We start from the raw sequence: 22,827 nt of genomic DNA, 5'->3' as shown, positions 1-22,827 counted from the left end.
AAAATTGAACACCACCTTAGAAACTTATAGGCAGTAACAAAACACTGAACATGTGGAATACCAGAAGAGAAGGAAGCTTGTGATACTGAAAAAACATTTGATGAAATAATGACTGAAATTTTCCAAGTTTTATATACACATAAGCCTATAGACTCAATAATGTCAAAGAACCCTCAATAGGATAAACCCAAAGAAATCAATGCCCAGACACATTACAGTCAAATCTAAAATCTAGAAACAAAGAAAAATCTTGAAAGCAGCCAGAGTGAACAATGCATTATGTGTAGGGGAACAATGACTCAAATGATTGCAGATTTATCATCAGAAATGATGAAGAAGGGAAAAAAAAATATCAATCCAACATCCAGCAAAAATATCTTTTGGAAAAGAAGACTAAATGAAGACAATCTCAGGTGAAGAAAACTAAGAGAACTGATGGCCAGCAGACTTTCTGTGTTAAGAATTGCTAAAGAAAGGTATTGAAGTAAAAAAGCCTGTAATCCCAGCACTTTGGGAGGCCGGGGTGGACAGATCACTTGAGGTCAGGAGTTTGAGACCAGCCTGGGCAACGTGGTGAAACACCATCTCTACCAAAAATACAAAAATTAGCTGGGCGTGGTAGCATACGCCTGTAGTGCCAGCTACTTGAGAGGCTGAGACAGGGGAACTGCTTGAACCCAGGAGGTGCAGGCTGCAGTGAGCCAAGATTGTGCCACTGCACTCCAGCCTGGGTGAGGTAAAAGAAAAGCTATACAAGGAAATTTGGAATATTAGGAATAAAGGAAGAGAAAACATGATAAATAGCTGGGAAAATGTAATAGATTAGGTGTCTCTTCTTCAGTTCTTCAACATATATTTAACAGATGGAGCAAAACGTGTGACATGAACTGATGGGATTTTCAATGAATGGAGATATAATACATAAGACAACCACAATATATAAAAGTCTGTGAGATACAGGCTAAGCAGGACTTGATGGAAAAAAATTATAAAGAAAATAACCAGAAATCAATGAAATGGAATAGAGTAAATGAAACCAAGAGCTATTTCTCTGAAATGGTCAATAAAACCTATAAACTCGTATCAAGACAAAAAAGAAAACAAGATTTGAAAGATCAACATCAAAAATGAGAGACTATCACTACAAAACCTAATTACATTTAAATATAATAAATATTAACAACTCTATACCTATAAATTTGACAACTATATTAGTTGGGGTTCTCTAGAGGGACAGAATTAATAGATGTATATGGATGTATATATGAAGGGGAGTTTATTAAGGAGTGTATTAAGGATTCACATGATCACAAGGTGAAGTCCCACAACAGGCCGTCTGCAAACTGAGAAGCAACAAAGCCAGTCTGAGTCCCAAAACCTCAAATGTAGGGAAGCCAACAGTGCAGCCTTCAATCTGTGGCTGAAGGCCCGAGAGCCCCTCGCAAACTACTGGTGTGAGTCCAAGAATCTAAAAGCTGAAGAACCTGGAGTCTTGATGTCAGTTAATCTTCAAGAGCAGGAAGCATCCAGCAGGAGAGAAAGATGAGGGCCAGAACTCAAGCAAATCTGCTCTTTCCACCTTCTTCTGCATGCTGATTAGACGTTGCCCACTCAGATTGAGGGTGGGTCTACCTCTCCCAATCCATTGACTCAACTGTTAATCTGCTTTGGCAACACCCTTACAGACATATCCAGGGACAATACTTTGCATCCTTCAATCCAATCAAGTTGGCAATATTAATAATCACAACTGATGACAAAATGGAGCAATTCCTGAAAAACCATGAACTACTAAGTTATCTGAAACAAATAACCAGACTAGTCCTAAGTAACCACTAAAGAAAGTGAAACCATTGTTTGTTTGTTTGTTTGTTTGTTTGTTTTTTAAATGCCTTTCTGGGCCAGGTGCGGTGGCTCACACCTGTAATCCCAGCACTTTGGGAGGCTGAGGTGGGCGGATCACAAGGTCAGGAGATCCAGACCATCCTCGCTAACAGGGTGAAACCCCGTCTCTATTGAAAATACAAAAATAAATTAGCCGGGCGTGGTGGCAGGCACCTGTAGTCCCAGCTACTGGGGAGGCTGAGGCAGGAGAATGGCGTGAACCTGGGAGGCGGAGCTTGCAGTGAGCCGAGATTGCGCCACTGCACTCCACCCCTGACAACAGAGCGAGACTCCATCTCAAAAAAACAAACAAAAAAAAGCCTTTCTGAACTATACAAAACATTTTAAAAATGAGTAACACTAATTCTACACATTCACTTCTAGAAAACAAAAGAAAGAATACTTCAGAACTCATTTTATGAGGCCAGAATTACCCTGATACAAAATTAGACAAAGATGGTAGGGGAAATAAATAAATAAAAGTATACACTGATAGTCCTCCTTAACAAAGATGGAAAGATTCTCAAAATATAAGTGGAATCCAGAAATATATAAAAATAATAATACACCATGATCAAGTTAATTTGAGGAATGCAAGAATGTTTCACTATTCAAAACTCAATGTCATCTACCATATTAATAATCTAAAGAAGAACCACCTGATCATATCAATTGAAGTAGAAAAAGCAATTGACAGAATTCAACACCCTTTTATGATCAAAACTCAGTACGCTTAACTTGACAAAGAACAGGTATGAAAAACCTGCAGTTAACATCGCACTAAATGGTGAGAAGCTGAATACGTTCTCCCTAAAAATGAGAACAAGTCAAAAATGAGCACTCTTGCTATTTCTATTCAATAAATCACTGTAAGTCCTAGCCAGTGCAATAAGTTAAGAACATAAATGAAAAGCGCACATTTGGTAAGAAAGTTTTCCCTATCCCCAGATGATGTGATTGTCTACGTAGAAATTCCCAAAGAATCTGCCACAAAAGAAAATCCAATTCTAGAATAACTGGGTTTACCAAATTCATAGGATATAAGGTCAACATACAAAAATCAATCATATTTCTATATACTACTAATGTACAAATGAAAACTGAAATTTAAAAACCAAGAACATTTTCAATAGCTCCAAAAAATGTATGTATTAATATATACCCAACAATATATGTATAGGACTAGTATGCTAATAACTAAAAAAGCTGATACAAGAAATCAGGGAAGACCTAAAGAAATGGGGACACATGCTGTATTTATGGTTTGGATGACTCTACATAGTAGAAATGTTAATTTTCCCCAAATTTATCAATAGATTTAGCTCAATATCAATTAAAATCACAGAAATTTTTGTTGTCGTCGTTCTGGAAATATAAGTTAATTATGTATATGGAAAAGCAAAGGAATTAAAATAGCTAAAACAATTTTGAAGAAAAAGTTGAAGGAATCACACTACCCAAATGTCCTTCAATGGTAGAATATACAAACTCTGATACATTCATACAACAGATTACTACTTGACAATAAAAAACTGTTGACACACACAACAATTTGAGTCAATCTTAAAGGCACTATGCTAAGTGGAAAAAAAAAAATCACAAATGACACATATCACACGAGTCCACTTATAGTAATCCCATACGTTCCCCAAAAGGCACATCTATACTGATGCAGAATAGATCAATGGCTGCCAGAGATTAGGGGTAAAAGGAGGCTATGGTCACAAACGGATAGTATAAGGAAGATTTTAGGGGTGATGAATCTGTCCTGTATCCTAATTATGTTGGTGGGTATGTTAAAATTCACAGAAATGTACAAAGATTTTTTTCTCTTTATTTTTATAAATAAGAAAAAAGATACAAGTACATAATCATAATACAAAATAGAATATGCTTAGTTATAAAATAGAAGCAAAAATATTGCAGAAAATAAATACACAATATAAAACTGTGGTAGAAAATGCACAAAGAAAAGCAGTAGGCTTCAAGGGAAGGTAGACTTGACATGAGCACAAACTGAATATGTAGAAATGAGACAGAATGTAAGTGATAAAGAGAAAAACAGAACAAGCAAAGTCATACTGGTATTTGTTTCCAGGATTAGATTCCAAAACTATGACATGTTAAAAATTTTTATATTTTCTAAATCACATATATTTTTAAAACAAATTCTTGTGTACTTGAAAAAAAAGTGTATTCTCTGTAACACTGTTAAAAACCCTCCAAACTAAAACTTTTCCTATTACATATTTCACTTTATAACTTATTATTATAGCACAATCAGTTATCTTCAAACTCTTAGTAATAGAATTTTCTTGGAATCCTGATATTTTGGAGATACTGCAGGTTCGATTCCACATCAATGCCATAAAATGAATATTGTAATAAAGCAAGTAGTGTGAATTTTTTGGTTGCCCAGTACATATAAAAGTTATATTTACATGATACTGTAGTCTATTAAGGGTACAACAGCAGTATCTTTTAAAAAACAATGTACATGCCTTAATTTTAAAATATTTTATTGCTAAAAAATTTCAGCAATCATGTGAGCTTTTGGCAAGTTATAATCTTTTTGTTTGTGGAAGGTTTTGATGGGGATAGCTGCTGACTCATCAGGGTAGTGAGTGCTGAAGACTGGGGTGACTGTGGCAATTTCTTAAGATAGCAATGAAGTTTGCCACATCAATTGACTCTCGCTTTCACAAAAGATCTCTCTGCAGCTCACGATGTTGTTTGTTAGCATTTTATCTACAACAGACCTTTCAAAATGGAAGTCAATCCTCTCCAACCGTGCCACTGCTTTATCAGCTAAATGTATGTAATACTCTAAAACTCTGTTGTCATTTCAACAATGTTTATGGCATCTTTACCAGGATAGATTCCATCTTAGGAAACGACTCTCTTTGTTCATTCTTAAGAAGCAACTCCTCATGAGTTAAATGTTACCATGAGATAGAACAGTTCAGTCACATCTTCAGATTTCACCTCTAATTCCAGTTCTCTTGCCATTTCCATCACATCTACAGATGCTTCTTCACTGAAGGTTTGAACCCCGCAAAGTCACCCACAAGGGTTGGAAACAACTTCTTCCAAACTCTTGTTAATATTGCTATTTTTATCTCCTTCCACCATGAATCATGAATGTTGTTAATGGCATCTGGATGGTGAATCCTTTCCAGAAGACTTTCCATTCATTGTGCCCAGATCCATCTGAGGAATCATTATCTATGGCAGCTGAAGCCTTATTTACTTCTTAAATAGTAAGACTTGAAAGTTAAAGTTACTCCTTTGATCCATGAGCTACAGAATGGACACTATGTTGGCAGGCATGAAAACAACATCACTCTCCTTGTACATCTCCATCAGAGTTCTTGGGTAACTAACGTGCATTGTCAACAAGTAGTTATTTATTTTGAAAGTAATTTTTTGTTTCTGAGAAGTAGATTTCAACAGCAGGCTTAAAATATTCAGTAAACTCTTTATTATTCGTGCAAATTTATGGGGTACATGAGAAAATTTGTTACATGCATACAACACATAGTGACCAAGTCAGGGTATTCAGGGTGCCCATTACCAAAGTACAATACATTTTTGTTAATTATATTCATCCCACTCTGCTATCAAACACTGAATTCATTGCTTTTAGCTCACAGTATGTTTGTACCCTTTAATCTACTTCTCTTCATCTCCCCCTCTTCTCCCAAGATGGGTGAGGGACAGTTGTTCTCACTCATATGTTTAAAAAACAAAACAAAACAAAAAAACTGTGTTATATGCCTTAAATATACACAATTTTTAAAATAAGAAAAATAAAACTAAAAAAAAAAAAAAAAAATCAGTAAACCATGCTGTAAACAGACGCGCTGTCATCCAGGCTTTGTTGTTCCATTTACAGAGTACAGGCAGAATAGATAATAAACATAATTCTCAAGGGCCTTAGGATTTTCTGAATGGTAAGCACTGGCTTCCACTTAAAGTCATCATCTGCATTAGTCCATAAGAAGAGAGTCGGCCTGTCTTTAGAAGCTTTCAACCCAGGCACTGACTTCTCTCTAGCAATGAATGTCCTACACAGTATCTTCTTCCAATAGAAGGCTGTTTTATTTACACTGAAAATTTGTTAGTGTAACCACCTACACCATTGATCTTAGCTAGAACTTCTGGATAACTTGCTGCAGCTTCCACATCAGCAATTGCCATTTCACCTTCCATTTTTATGTTTTGGAGATGACTTCTTTCCTTAAAACCTCATGAACCAACCTTTGCTAGCTTCACATGTTTCTTCTGCAGCTTCCTTGCCTCTCTCAGCTTTCCCAGAATTGAAGAATTAGGAGCTTGCTCTGGATTAGGCTTTGGCTCAAGGGGATGTTGTGGCTGGTTTGATCTTCTATCCAGACCACTGAAACTTTCTCCTTATCAGCAATAAGGCTGCTTCACTTTCCTATCATTTGTGTGTTCACTGGAGTAGCACTTTTAATTTCTTTCAAGAACTTTTCCTTTGCATTCACAATTTGGCTAACTAATGTAAGAGGCCTAGCTTTTAACCTATCTGAGCTTTTGATATGCCTTCCTCACTAAGCTTAATTATTTCTAGCTTTTGATTTAAAGTGAGAGATGCATAACTCTTTCTTTCACTTGAATACTTAAAGGCCACTTTAGGGTTATTAATTGACCTAATTTCAAAATTGTTGTATCACAGAGAATAGAGAGGTCTGAGGTAAGGGAGAATGACGGGAGCATGACTGGTCAGTGGTGCAGTTAGGCCATGTGCTACATTTACCAATTAAATTCACTGTCTTGTATGGGTGCAGTTCATGATTCCTCAAAACAATTATGATAATCACAAGAAAGCTCACTGATCACAGATCACCATAACAGATATAATAACAAAAAAGTTTGAAACATTGTCAAAATGACCAAAATGCGACACAGACATGCATGAAGCACATGCTGCTGGAAAAAATAGCACTGATAGATTTGGTTGATGCAAGGTTGCCACAACCTTTAGTGTGTAAAAAAACACAGTATCCGCAAAGCACAATAAAGTGATGTGCAATAAGACAAGGTAAGCCTGAATATGGAACAGATAAAGCAGAAATGCTAAGGTTGAAACTTGGGACGGGAGACCAGAACCCTTACCCCTTTCACCTCTACACCTGGGTTCCACAGAGACCAGTGTGAAGACTTAGTGGTAACTGGTTTGTCATTTTCTGAATTTACTCATAGTATCTCTAGTCATATTTATAATAATTTCTTATTGAATGTCTGCTACTTTCTCTTCAAGGATAAAAATAAACAATAGCATTCTCATTATATTATATTCTATCATTACATTTTCACTTTGTTCTACTAATCTTTTACCCTATATACATCCTTGTTTAGCTCTCTTAATGATTTTTACTGTGGAATATAAAATAATAACAGATCCTGCTATTGCTTTTTACTGTTTAGTTACATGTGCATGAAAAACCTTAACCTTTTAGTGTCTTTATATCTTATCATTTTAAGTATTTCTCTTTTGGCAACTTGATTATGAAGTTCTGTCAGTGATCTTCTTTAATTGAGGCTTACAGACTTTTTTTCTAATGTAGTTAACTGACAATTTTATTATAATACACTAATTTATATAATTGTCATTTTTCTTTGCTGCCTTTGGCCAGTTACTTACAGGTTGTGGTATATATTACATATTTATTTCATTTTACCACAAATTATATCTTCCAACCCATTTATCTATTTCTCAAACATTAACACTAATAAACTCTAACTTAGCTGTTTTTATTATTATTAACTACATACATTTTGAGCTAGGTTCCCTAAAGGGTTGATATGTAACTTAACTGTTAACCCTATAATTTTGAACCACAGTCCATCAATCTAATTGAGAAATTTGAACTTTGTTATAAAATTCTATATTTGTAACTTATAGTTCTTAAAAAAAAATCCCCCAAGTTTTACTAAACCAGTTTTGCTTTATATCATCAAATCTCTTCTTAATAGTTTAACTCATTTACCTCTTGTAAGTCATTTTCAATCATACACTACTTTCAAGCTTATTTTATCTTAGTGATAATCTATTAAGAAATAATTTCAGGTTTACTAAGACCTCAAATGTTTCCTTCTACCTCCTAAGGGACATTCAATTTGATCACACAATAGAATGAGAGATATTCTTTTTCTTAGCCATCATAAATCCTATTTTCAAAGTGTATGAAGTGAGGGCTGAAGTAGTTCTTGACCTCTCTTCCTTAAATAATATTGTAAGTTCTGTAATTTAGGTTTAAAAACCTATTATGTAAGAATCTTTAGCCCTGTTCCTGCTTTTTTGAAGCACTTTCTAATATTTATGGTGAAATTAGGCTGCAAATAAGGGAAATCTTTCTTATGTTTTTCATTATGGTCTTTATTTTGCATGTCTTTACATTTTCATGTGATGTTCTTACTATCCAAAGATACACTACATAAACAGATAATATAGCCATTATTTTTTCTTCTTGATGGTCTCTTTATCTCATTTTTCTGTGACTGAGATTTGCTTCTTTACCAGCTGCATTCATTATTTCCTTAAGGCCTCTATCCATGTGCCAATATCAACAGATCATTTATAAATTTAACTCCATCTTTCAGGATTTAACAGGTTTTCACAGTCAGAAGGAACTTAAAAGTGCTCCACCCGAAAAAAAAAAATACTTATTTTTTTACAGGAATGCTTTATTATAGTCAATCTACATTAAACTAGTTAATTTCAGAAGATTTATCTTGCTCAAAAGCTTTCTGCTAGAGTAGACATTCTGATTATTCTGGAAGACTATACAATTTTTTCTTCCCCTTTTCATCACACAACAACACTTACCGGTTAGCTATACAGGTTTGTTTTGTTTTCTTCTCACTTTTCTTTGTCTTGTGTGGGATTTTTTTTTTTTTTTGGTCAGTTTTACTACTTTTTCTTCTACTATCCTCCTAATACTGTGTAGGATAAAAGGTTTACATAACTAATTCTCCATTCTCAATTATAATACTCACATTTGATACTGGAGATGTAAGATAGAACTGTAACACATGATTTTTTAATAGAAGTAAGACCGAGCATAATGAACAGCTTTTCTTTACATTCTCCAGAATTTGAAATTAATAATCCCATATCCCAGTAAGTGCTCAAGAGCATGTATTTAATGTAGTAACTTGCATTTGTTCATTCTTTTCCTTGTTAAATATATATACACCAAATAAAAAAGTATTCTAGTATAAAATCTTGCATTGCCATAGCTAATATCTCTTCTGTATTATAAATACCCCAAGGTTTACCGCTACATGAAATGTTCTAACTTCTTCATGAAATCACCCGTGAGTATGTAATAAATCATTACTACTATATAATATCTTGAAATAACTAATTTTAGTTATTTAAAAATAATTTTTCAAAACCTAGACTTTTATTATAAATAAAATATATTGGTATCTGAAACAAACTCTGTAAAGGGATATGTTCTTTAACACGATCCTATTTTTCTTATTTTCTGTTTGTTTTACTTTTTAAAAGACCTAGTCTTGTAAGCAGTGTATCTTTAAATTATTATCCAATGGAAAAAAATATGGTCAAGAATCATTCAATATTTATAAAGGTATCCATTTTTATGTGGTGCTTATTAAAATCATATCATAGGGATTTAAACAGGTCTGTTTGGATCTTCCTGTTACTTATTTGACTCAAAACAAATGTATAAAATGTATAAAACTAGATAAAAGTATTCAGTTTTGCAAAGGCATGAAAATCCAACAAATCTTTCTCATCAGATTGCATGAACTATTAGATGACTATTCGTACTTTTTTCCATAAAAATATTGTTTGAGGTATGGTACATTTTTAATGTAACTTTTCCAGTGCCTAACATTAGGTTTACTATAAATATCAGATGTTCTTTCACAGATTTTGAGATCTTAATAATATCAAAAACATATCACTGATGCTCTATGCCTTGAGTTGTCAATCTGAATGAAAATGACACCATTATTAGCATCATCACTAACAGATTTCTTAAATTAGCTGCCAATACTATCAATTACATATTTTGCTGTTACTTTAGAAATGAGCTTGTCATAAGCATGCCATTTGCCACTGTTTTATCTGACTAACAATAAATTCAAGTGTTCTTTGACAAGGGACATCAGTAGGGCAGGGACTGGAGCTCAAATATAGAAGAGACATTTTTAAAATTGTGGCTAGAAGGTAATTTACGTATCCTCTTTAGGCCTCAATGTCTTCCTTAGTTAAGTTGCTCAGAGGACTCAATGAAATAATTCATGCAATGCACTTAACACGGAGCTTGGCACACACTAAGTGAAAGATTTTAGTAGTTGATAATAAAGATGATAATTTCCTAAAAAAAGAATTCAAAGACTAGTCCCAGCATTTATCAGATACTACAGACACATTTGACACATCTGCTACTCTTTACCAGACTCTTCTTTCATTCTTTTTTACTTTCCTGTGTTCTATGTTCATGACCTCATCAGTGAAGCTTTGGTAACATTATCTCTAAGAGGTTCATTAGGTGGCACTCAGAATACCTGAAATGGAAGCTATGTTCTCTATGCGCCTCTTTCACACATGTTGAAGCTTCCGATTGCTCTTGCTTGAAATAAATTTGCGGGAAGCTGCCTTTACTCCACACTAAGCATTGGAGAGAGAAAAATGGCCAGTGTCTCTGGGGAATAATTAACAAAAGACAGTTTGTTTCATCTTCATGATAAAATACAGTATCCCTATTAAAAGGCAAATTCATCATTTCCAAAAGTTAAATAGAATGACACTTTTAAAGTAATTCCAGCTGATTAAATTTAGGGCTTTGAAAAAAAATTAATTCATGAATATACTCTGAATCTTTCATTTGATTTTAAAATGTATAAATGTTCATTTAACTTTGAGCCCTTGCCTCTCAGTGTTCTATTCTGAGCTAGTCAAACAAGTGGTAGCAGGCATGCTGGGCTCAATAATACTGCCTCTCATATTTAAATACTCTATTTCACTTGGATTGCAAATTAAAGACAGTCTCCTGAATGCTGACACATTTTCAATGATTGATTTTGCAAAACGTGTTGATTTTTCCTACACTGTTTTGCCTCTCTGTGTGTCAACTTTGGCCTTCTTTTCTTGCTCCTTTGCAGCACTGCTGTCTCTTTGAAGACATTGTCTGCCTGATATAAAAAAAAAAATGTACATTAAACCTCATGACTAATTATGTGGATAGAAAATTCCCAATCTCAAACATAAAATACCCCTGCCCAGAAACCATAACAAAAGCTTCTGACTATGTACAAAACCCTTAATCAAACCTTTCACAGACTTGGATTAAAAGAAATCCCAATAATTTATTTTCTGTAAACGCTGTGTTTACATTCTTTGAAAAGTTGATTTCTTATGCATGTTACATGCCTGTAAGGCAATCCATTTAATAGTAAACACCATGCTTTTCCCCACAAAAGTTTACACTTGCTATTAGGTCTACTTCAATTAAATACTACTCAGAAGAACTGTTTTATTAGAAAGAGAAAACTGATTTGTCTTAACACAATGTCCACTTTTTAGTCTCCTCTTCATACTATGCATTAACAGAGTAGACTCTTCACAATAAATTCTACAATCTATGGATTAAGTACACAGCTTCTTTGTATTTTAAAAATATACTTGAAAAGAAAATAAACACATACTTTTTGCCCTTCAAATTCCCCATAAGATATAAAAGAATTTCTCTAAATCTGAAAGTACAGTGCCTTACACACAGGTCACATATAGGATAGAACATGGAATTTTTTGTTTCAGACAACCTATTTGCTGGGAAAATCATAATAGAACAGTTCTAGAGTTAATTTAACAAATCATTTTTTAAGAACTGTAACATGCAAGGCCATATTAAGCACTGTGAGTGACTGCCTATAAGCAGTTTATAATGTAGTGTCTGTGTGCACACATGTTGGGGGAAACAGGTTAAAAAGACAACATACAAAATAGTGACCGACTGAAATGATGAGGTGAGCATCATGTGAAAGCACACCACGGGAACAAAGAAAGAGAGAAGTTATGAATACTCCCCAGCGTGCCTCTTTAGCATGTCGGAATTTCCATAAAGCCTACCAGTCACCATTTGTTTCCACAACCAGTCCTAGCAGCACACCTTCCTTGCTTCCAGTCTACCAAGTCTAGGTACTCTGCTGTTTGGCTGTTGCTTGCCTTTTTGTTAGACCAACTCTCCTCTACCTCTAGTTGTACATCTCCCACCATTACCAAGTACAATAAAAGCATCACATGCCACCACTTTCTCACTATTTTGGGAAGCCCTGCAATGACTACCAGTGTACCAGTTAACCAGTCCAACCCTGGAGATAAAATGATAGTTCCTTAAAAATGTGTTCCAGAATGGGAAGATGAGAGGAGGTGGGGTGAGAGTAGCCACATTAGTTACTCTTCAGAAAGAGCCACACTACCTAAGCAGACCAGGTTGGATTAAGGTCTGCACATGAGCCAAAGCTGAGAATTCATTGCCTTTGTTGGCTCATGTCACTTCTTTAATTAATGTCACTTTCTCTGGTTTAATATCAGAGCAAGTGACAAGAGTGCTTCTGGATGAATTGTGTTTTCCGAGGACTGTATGGCACACTCTCCTGCAGTCTGACAGAGGGACGTGCCAGTTTTACTTGGCAGTTACAATGCACCAGCTTTAGTTTTAGTAGTTTAATTTGTGGCAGTTATATGTTTTGAATACGTTGAAGTATTCACAACGGTCTCATGGAATCTGTTCCATAGATAAAGTTTACACAGTGAAAAAGCAAAAGCAATGGCTATAAGGCGATTAGGAAAAGCTTCTCTTGGCCACAGCTGGTCTTACAGGCATTCCTGTAAATTTTAGAGTATTCAGAAGATATGATTAAAGTGATCAGAAGGAAGAGTGCCCTCTTTCAGGGGGTGGGGGAGGGGAGTTCTGTAGTGGGTGTGAGACAATCAGAAGGAAATATGATGTTTAGAACTCAATTTTATGCAAAATCCATTATTCAAGAAGCAAAGTTTATATACATGATAGACATGCAATGAAATAAATGTAAAAATAGAAAGTTTTGTTACTTATGCATTAAGTTGGTTCTAACATTTTGGTTAACTAAGTTTTTATTGATAGAAAACTCTGAAGATTTTCTGCATTGAGTAGAAAGGACTAAACTTTTTCCTTTGGTTTATTAAAAATCTTTCTGTTTCAGGATGACATTTTTTGAAGGTCTTTTATTTGGAGTTTTCTCTTCATCTCTTTTATACAATTTTGTGAAGCTTCATCAGCTCATAGTGAAAAGAGCTGCCTGCCACCAAGGAGTTCTTCTCAACTTTGCCTGCCCTTTCTAAATTTAGGGTTCTTTACTGCAGCAGGTTGAAGATCTGGCTTTGATTGCACCTGGCTCTGCTGGAGAATAGAAATATTCATCTCCACTGAATGCATGCTGCTTAAGTGCTGGAGGCACTTGCAGGAGAGTAACTCTCACTGGAAACTTCATTACAATACTTTCTCTTCCCTACGTGAAGTAGTAATTCTCATTCACCAAAGATAGGATTTTGCCTGACACAGCCACAGGGGCTGCTGTTTGACTTTCAAAATTAATCAACTTCTAAGCTGGAGTAGAAATGGCATGTCCTTTAACCTTAAGCACAAAAAGCGCTCAACAGACTGTAGTTTTTATATCCCTGGATGGGAATTTGGGCCCCTGATACTTAAACTTGATTCACATACTGGGTTTCTGGCATGCTTTTGCCCATACCCATCTGCTAGCCTGGCACTGTGCCCATTCAGAAGGTGTGATGCCAGTTTCAATAGGGCATAGGTGCCAATCAAAGATGGGTTTGGAGGGGCAGCATGCAGAACGCAGCAAAAGTCAGTTCTTCTGCCAGAAGATCCTCCTGTTATCATATAATGCCAATGAAGGGCCACATGCTTCATTGCTTGGGATCACATTGCATCTGTAGATGTTTCTGGCCTTCAATGGATGTCTTTCTACAGAATATTTCCCTCAAGTATTACTTGATCGAAGATGTTAAAGAAAAGATAAATCCACTTGGCTAACAAAAGGCCATGCTTTTAAAAGAGACAAGGGAAGTCCTCAACAATTATCTTGAAATAATTGCTGAGTTTTCTATCTTTTCTCCTTAAAATATTTTTTCATGGAGCATACAATAGAGTGTTCAGGAATAACTCAGTCCATGTGATGGAGCTATCAGGGAGGAACATTCTAAAGAAATACTAATTGCAAAATCAAGTATCTAAGCAGTATAAAAACCATAAGTGCCTTTAAGTGTAGATGATGAACAAATTTTCATCATCCAAGTAGCTAATTTCTAATGAGCTCTCTCATTTAGAGGTTTAAAGTTTCTTAATTTTCTTCTCATTTATCTGATACAGATATTCCTGGGTCTTAAAAGAAGAAACACACCTCATACTATTTATTCCTCTTCTTCCTTATCTAAAGAAAAAAAAAAAAAACCTAAAACACTTCAGAAGCAGAAGTCTATCCATATTTCATAAGGAAGCCAGAAGCTCTCAAAAGCTGAGAATTCTTTTATTGTGTGGCAATAGAGGTGAGCTCATTTCAGGAAGAAGAAATTTCCCCATAGCAATAGGCTTCAAATTAAAAAAAAACCTTGACCACTGTAAACAGTTACAAGATAGTAACAGATGCAGTGGAAGAGATATAATATATAAATGCACTGAAGGACAGAGTATTTTATAAATCTTCCCTTAAGGCAAAAGAATTTGACAGTAAAATGTTGAAAATGAAGAAGAATCATAATATGAAATATGCTTAAAAAATGGATATTTAAAAAAAATGAAAAAGCCAAGTCTTATAAGTCTCCATTTTAATGGAAGGAACCCAAACTTTCTTAACACCTAGATTTCTTAACTGATAGATAATTGGGTACTGCTATCTCTTTAAAAACTCAAAATTTAAATATAAACAAAATTAAAATACATCTTGCAGAGACTTTTATTTCTTGTCTGTCAGTCCAACAAACATTAAATTTACAAAATTTCAAGTGATCCCTTCCTCATTTTGAGTTTATATTACCTATTATTTACACCTTCTGGAAACTAATTTATCATAAATACTATAGTTTCTAGTACAAATTTTTCTCATTTTCACATTTATTCAATTCTTTTCTTCACTCCCACAGTATCATTTGCAAAATTGCCTAATAACAATTGCAGTGGCACCACAATGTTGCACTGTGTCAAATAAGGCTATTTATCTCAAAGCTCTCTCTATAAAACACTACCAAAATAACATTTAATAACGTAATATGTAATGAAGGAATATGTATTCCAACACATTACTTTGTTGCTAGCATTATCATTGTACTCTTCTAAACTTTATTCTGCATACCTTAAAATCAATCTATTACAGCTCACTATAAAGAGAGTAAAAAATTATTTTATGAAGAAGTAAAACAAATTCTATGTATGTGGTTTATATTTACTTGTTTTAAATATGTGTTTCCTTATCAGTAAAATAAATGAGCTAAACTTTGATAATTTTTAAAAACCTACCCCCAACAAAAGATTCCTTCTATGTTTCTAAAGCACAAAATTAGGCTAATCTGACAGCATGATCCAAAAATGTCTGGCAGTCACCTTAATGAAATTTAAACATCTGTCCATGGATAAATGATCTGATGTTTAGGCTTCACCACAGTTAACTTTAGTTATAAAAATGTGTTATTCTTTATAAAAGCTTTGAGATAATATCTAAAAGATATTGCTACTGATGCCCTGTCAATAAAGCATATGCACATTCTTTTTAGATGATGTCATGATAGTTGCCTTGTCTCAACTTTCCTGGTGACTAAGGATACGCATCTGTAGGAGTAGACCGAAGTTAAGAGTGACATCTATAATTATGGAAGAGAACAAAGCAAACTAGCTTGTGTGGGTTAAGTGCTCCAATCTCAGTCTCAATTTCTCAGGCAAATAACTGTTGAACATCTATTCTGTGCTTGACACTCCAAAGATGCTAAATGGTCATCACCATGCCCACCTTCAAGAAACTAAAACTTCTACAGATAAATCATATCTTTTACTTATATAATCAGCCTTCAAAAGAATGTGGCTAAAGTTTATCCTGTAATTCTGTTATTCTCAGTTTTGAATAATTTCTAAAACCAATAGCTTTCATATCTGAGGTAGATAAAATACAACTTATATGAGAACTTTTCACTACTATAGCAAATTTTAGGGGGAGCTTTTTTCAGTAAAATGTCATAAAGTCTTCTGTTGACATTCTCTATGTTCTCAGTTTTACCACATTGGTAGTTAAATCCACCCAAATTCATAGAATAAATAGAAAATCCACCCTTCCAATGGAGTTCTTTGTCATCATCTTAACTATGGCAGCAAGACAGTCTCACTCTGTCACCTAAACTAGAATGCAGTGGTGCGATCTTGGCTCACTACAACCTCCTCCTCCCAGGTTCAGGCAATTCTCACGCCACAGTCTCCTGAGTAGCTGGGACTACAGGCACACATTACCACAACCAGCTAATTTTTTGTATTTTAGTAGAGATGGGGTTTCACCAAGTTGCCCAGGCTGGAGCATAGGCAATCCACCTGCCTGGGCCTTCCAAAGTGCTAGGATTACAGGCATGAGCTACTGAGTCTGGCCCCACTATGGCACCAGTATTAAGAATGGGACTGTCTAAGGAAATAAACAAATAAACAAATAAACAAATAAATTACAGTTATTAAATGCACCAAGTTCCTTAAAAAAAAAATCATTTAATTCTCCTCACAATTATTATTATCACAATTATGCAGAGTAGAAACAAAGAACCCAAAGGATTAAGTAACTAGATGAGTAAGTGGCTTCATCAGGTCAGGATTCAGGTCAGATAAGCCTAATGCCAAAACCTCTGCTATTATTTATGCAATTCTCCCTTAATTTACTTGGTTCTACGTTATACCTAGCATTATAATTAAATTCTAACCCTCAGTTTTCTCTCCTTCCTGAAGTTTAAAAAACTTTTTCACTTATTTGATACTAAAATGACAGCAATTTTTCCATCCCCAAACCAGCTTCCTTTCTTTTTTCCTCCCCTTCTCTTTTCATATTCAAAGAAAGAACTTTGACTTTGTTCTTGTATTCAGACTTCTTTTCACTCTACTATTTCTATTAATGCTAGAGGCACATTATTTCTCCAAGTCAAGAGTAAATACCAAACTTCTCTGCCCCTTCCCCTTAACTGTAAGATGCTGATTACCGAAAGGCCCTGGCTACTGATGTCAAAGCTAGAGGACAGTTGTCCATGCACAATGAGCTAGACAGAGCGGCTAGTTTCTTCTCAGCCTTAGGCAGTAAATGCTGATCAAGTGTCTGCTGAAAGGGGGTATCTGGAAAGAATACCTGAAATGAATGTAGCTGGACACAAAGGTATTCAGGAAAATTTGAATTTTACTGCTTCCTCTCTTCATTTATATAAAGGAAGTGATGAGAACCACGGTAAAATGCAAAAACATGATGTAATTTCATATTGATTTGTTTGTATAGCTTTGAAAATAGTAAAAACTAAGTTTAGTGAAGTTAAACTGATTCTACGATTCATTAGCATCACTTTTAATGGAACAGTTACAACATTTGGAACACACATCTTTATTACAAAATCTGAAGTATCAGAGCCTTTTTTCTGAAAATAGCTAAATATTTCTTTAAAGTCCTTCCTCAATGGTGTGCACTTGCTAATCTTCCTAGGGTCCAGGTTCTAAAGTTCAGATACTAGAGAATGTTCCATTACATACTGAACCTTGAAATATATTATAAAACAAATAGTATTATTTTAGTAATAAAAAAATAAGTAGGCTGGGTGCAGTGGCTCATGTCTGTAATCCCAGCACTTCAGGAGGCCGAGGTGGGCGGATCACCTGAGGTCAGGAGTTCAAGACCAGCCTGGCTAATATGGCAAAACCCCATTTCTACTAAAAATACAAAAATTAGCTGGGCATGGTGGCAAGTGCCTGTACTCCCAGCTCCTTGGGAGGTTGAGGCATGAGAATTGCACGAACCTAGGAGGTGGAGATTGCAGTGGTCTGAGATTAAGCCACTGCACTCCAGTCTGGGCCACAGAGTGAGATTCCGTCTCAAAAAAAAAAAAAAAAAGTAAAAATACGTGACACTGTACTTAGACTGAAAGAAGCAAAGATTTTTCAGCATTTGAATAGGGACAAATAAGTCACATGCCTATGCAAGTATATTCCCTTATCATAACAGTAATAATAGTGACTATGTGTACACATAGATACATACAGATATACAGACATACACTAATTAATCTTAAACATTGATTTGAATTTAAATAATATAATATTTACATTTCAAAAACAGAAAAGAGGTAAGATCAACATAGTCAATGCTTTTCTCTAGTTCTTTGAAATTACTCAAATAATGCAAACATTAGAAAACCAAAAGTGATAAGCTATGGAATCCAAGCCTATAGCTCAGTCACATCAGAAATAATTTATTCAACACTCTATCTCGACCTTCAGTCAAGACAGTATACTAGAGATCTTAACGCTTTGCTGTAAAACAGAATTCACTAAGTTCAGGTTTCAAATAATACTCAGTCTTCCATAGTCTTTATATGCACTATTCTATACAGTAGCCATATGTAGTTACTGAGCACCTGAGCCACATGTGGTAATTGGGCTCTTGAGACTAGATAAACCTTAGATTTTGAAGACTTTCATTTAAAAAAGTAAAATATTTCATTTGTTTATGTTAAGAGCATATTGAAATAGTATTTTTGATATACTGGATTAAACATTATTAAAATAATTTCACCTGTTTCTTTTAACGTATTTTAATGTGGCTCCTAGAAAATTTTAAACTACATATGTAGCTTGTATTACATTTCTATTGAACAGTGTTGACTATGTCACTCAATCTAGCACTTAATAATCACAGAATTTTTCCAAGCAATTTCAAGCAAGTTCAAACCCTTTAAATGGGGTAATTGTCCTTTACTTGGCCCATACAATTTTTTGTGCTGGTCTTGTCTTTCCAACTAGATTAGACACTGAAGTATTTAATAAGCAGCTACTTATTGACCAAATTTCATTCATTCATTCATTCAAAACTACAATCTTAGTTTTATCAGAAGAGGATCTTTATGTTTCAGGATCCATGAAGCATATTTTTCTGGAAATATTTCATGAGAACCCAAGATTCTCTCAAAGGAGGTATTTTATCAACTCCTTAAACTCCTGTGGAAATAGATGTGATCTCAGTCAGTACATTTAGGAGAATTTATCCTTGAGGGTATATTTTTAAAAATCATTAATATTTTCCTTATTTTATTCATCAATCTTTTAATGGATATCCCTTCCTCAACACAGATTTAAGATAGCCTTGAATGATCCATTAAAGTTCACTGTAATTTTTAAATGCTTAAATGCAATGTAAAGGCCTACCCAGCCCATGGTTCCTTACTGTACCACAGATCACAGAAAATAATTTTGAGTGTTTTTCAATTATCCCAAGAATGGCACATCCCTAGGACCACTCTAGATGCACGAGAAGTTAATTCATTCCATAGAATAGATGCCTTAAGTTCTATCTATGAATTCTCCAGTAGAGCCCAGTTAAGAAATGACTAGACCTTTGCTTAGCCTAAATATTAATGATTAAGATTCACAGAAAGTGTTTTTATCTATACAGTTGTGGTTTCTCATCTGAAAAAAGCACGTTTCTAAGAGAACAAGCTCTCAAAAAAAGGAAAGTTAGCATTTTGTCTGGCAGATTGTATAATTATGCTCTAAAAAGACTTCTAAGAGTTATTTAGAAAAACATGGACAACAAGGAGTGGGTCAGTGATGTCTTGAACCTAGACACTGTACTATATTATTACTTAATCAAGTACAATCATGATTTTTAATAAAGTACACATATGAATTCCATATTTCCATTCTTAAAATGTCACTAAGTAATCACAGCTACAGTCACAGATATAATAATAATTGGTAATTTAAGGTTTTACTTTACCTAAATATATCAATCCAAATCCTCCAGAGCCAATCTTCTTGCCCAGTACCCACTGATTGCCTTCCATATCATCCAGAACCTTGCCTTCTGGAAGTGGAATAGGAAGTTTGTATTTTTCATTTCTTTTTGGTGGCATCACTTCTGTTGGCAGAAGGGGTGAGATAAATGGGTAAAAATAAAAACAAATAAAACTCTTTAGAGTTAAAATACATTTCCCAAAATGTCTTCAATGGGGAACTTTCCCAGGTCCCTAGAAATTAGGATTCTAAAGTTAATTCAGTTTGGAAAAGCCCACACATTATATTCAAATTAGAAATTCACATACATTCCAATATTGAGATCTAAGAGATACGGATATTTTAAAAAAACAGAAGCAAATTAATCAACTTTCATTTAATACAACACTTCCAAAATTCATTTCCGGGGTCTATAGCACATATTAACGGTGCAGGATACACCTTAAGCAACAAGAAATTAACAATTTCCAATGAAAAAATAAAATAAATTTCATATACATAGAAATACCGCTTTCATTGAGAATGTAAAATGTTAAAAGTGAGAGGGTCTTCAGTCACTAGGAAAGAACACAGAACTGGATTGGGAAGACACAGACAATGCCAATGGACATCATCACCATCAAGCAAAGCATGTGACACCGAGTAGGTACGCAGTAAACATTTCTTAAATGAGCCAGGGATTTTCATGGATATGTAATCTAGCAGAACACTAGGCCATCGGGTAGTTCCCGGGCCGCCAAAATATTCTCAGCATTTTGTCTTCTTACCCTCTCAGTTCATCACAGTGAAAATAGTCCTGCCTTAGAGATTACTGCTGTGCCACCAACAAAAGCATAATCTCCATAGCACAGCCATGCAACTTTAATCAACTAATTATAATTGTATATCGGTTAGCAAATTTCTCAATGGGCAATTCTGAGTTAAAAGAGAACATTTCTTAGGGGAAAAAATATATATGCCTGAAAATAATTTAAATGTGAAGGTTAACCGTGATCCTCTAAGTATTTCTTAAGAATTTTTTAAAACTATTAAGAGTTTCTGACATGAAAGCTAATTATAAACATATACACGTGAAGTTTTCCTAATATAATCTTCCTATCTTTCATAAGAGCCTGTTTTTCCTCCTTAACTGCTTTTTTACTTAGCAGCATCATCCCAGGTAGAGTCGCTGCGTGTATCTTTAACAATATTCACCTGTCCTCCTCCTGACAGGCACAGAAGGGAAGCTGGGAATTTGGATGGTGAACCATGCCTAGAGCATTGATTGTATCATAAAGTAGGAAAAGTTTTGTGGAGGTTTCCCTTGACCAGTACATTACAGATGCTGGTGCCTATTACAGATTTACTGATTTAAAACTTAAAGTCTCCGAAGTGTAAAAAACTACTGATTAAGGCACAAATTCTAAATAATTATAAAGAGGATAAACATATTTTGGGGCAAGGCAGTGGCTTCAGGGCTTGAGGCGGTAAGGGAGACCCTAACTACGAAATGCACATCCTGGAGGCGGGTCCCTACTTCATCTACTCGGGAAACGACAGGCTCCTCTCAGGGCCAGTTCCTGTCAGGGGTGTCCCTTTGGCTTCTGGGTACCTTCCCAAGGCTAAGATGAAGTCCTCAACACGAGTTTCCGGGCAAACTGATACCCAGAGGTTAACATGAGCCAGGGCTGACCTCCAACCCCGCCGCGGCCCCTGACCCTGCGGGAAAAAACGAGAGCAGCGCGCCCCAGCCGCCTGGTCGGTCCGCCCTTAGCGCGCCGGGGAGCCATGACCAGCCCCGCGCCCCAACCATGGCGCAGCGAACTAACTTCCCGCCCCAAGTTCTCTCTGCACCGGCAAAGAGAAACGCCACCCTCTTTTCCACTGACACCTCGGACCCCGCTTTTGGCAAACGCGAGTAGAAGGTGACGCCTGGTTCTCACCCCCAGCGGGGAAAAAGGAACCAAACGCGGAAGCAGAGACCAAGCCCGGGGCGTGACTGGGACGCAGCCCAGAGTCCCCGGCGTCTCACTCCGACGGCAGCTCTTTCCCGGGAGGGGCCGCGGCTCCGGCAGTGCAAGCGGAGAGCGGAGCGCGGAGGTGCTGCACCCCAACCAAGACCCCAGAGCTAGAGACTGACCGGGCCTCAGGGTCCCTCGCCGCGTGGCCGCGCGCACCGCCTCCTGCCTGCCGCTCGGGACCAGGCGGAGCCCCCGGGCCTACAATCCCGCGGGGAGGCGGGCCCAGCATCCGAGCCGGCCCTCCTTAGGGCCTTCTTAACTTCTCACTAGCTGCCTCGGCCTCGCAGTGCAGCAGCCCGCGGAGCCTGGCACAGGCCGCAGCCGGTTCTTTTCAGCGGCCTGTCCACGCCCCGGAGACGCCCAGGGGAAGGAGAGGGCGCGGCTACAAATGTTATTACCTCCACCCTGGCCCGCTAGCGTCTGGACGAAGAACCGCCGCCAGACCAGTTTGGTACGAAATAAGCACGACATGAATTTGTGTAGGAGGAGTGTTAGGTCTCCTGTACCACAGCCTGAGTACCACGAGCTTCCAAATGGCCAGTACCTACCGAGCTCTCGCCGAGTAACTAGTGGTACTAGCGAAGACTCCAGTTAGGAGGGCCTGTATGTAACTCACCGCGTTTAAATTCTCAAAGGCATGTTGGTTCAGGACCTATTTCTGCCATCAATCGTTGGATAATTTTAACACCGTAATTACTTAACAAACTTCAGATTTTTTTGTCTGTGAAATGAAAATAACCATAGTTATTAGATTATAAGGATATTGGTTATAAGATTATGATACTAAAGTGAGGACTTTATTAAAGCAGTTTTCTAATACGTAAAGACCCATATCAGCCAGGCGCGGTGGCTCACGCCTGTATCCATCA

At 36.2% G+C, this 22,827-nt stretch overlaps 1 protein-coding gene across 6 annotated transcripts in view; it reads right to left on the bottom strand.

Moving 5' to 3' along the window:
- The window catches only part of VRK2 (VRK serine/threonine kinase 2), a 110,215-nt gene extending 87,875 nt beyond the window's left edge, over positions 1–22,340 (bottom strand). For 4 of the 6 annotated variants that reach the window (XM_033239114.1, XM_033239113.1, XM_033239110.1 and 1 more), the window contains exons 1-2: positions 22,080–22,340; positions 19,942–20,083 (exon numbers count right to left, since the gene is read on the bottom strand). In XM_033239114.1, the coding sequence (XP_033095005.1) occupies positions 19,942–20,083; positions 22,080–22,187 (250 nt within the window). In that variant the 5' untranslated portion in view covers positions 22,188–22,340. The other 2 variants (XM_033239115.1, XM_033239111.1) reach the window with 2 other exon arrangements.
- Between the last annotated feature and the right edge of the window lie 487 nt (positions 22,341–22,827).

The sequence above is a fragment of the Trachypithecus francoisi genome, unplaced genomic scaffold, assembly GCF_009764315.1.
Source record: "Trachypithecus francoisi isolate TF-2019V2 unplaced genomic scaffold, Tfra_2.0 Lachesis_group17, whole genome shotgun sequence".
NCBI classification, from domain to species: Eukaryota; Metazoa; Chordata; class Mammalia; order Primates; family Cercopithecidae; genus Trachypithecus; species Trachypithecus francoisi.
This window is presented reverse-complemented; position numbering and strand designations above follow the sequence as displayed.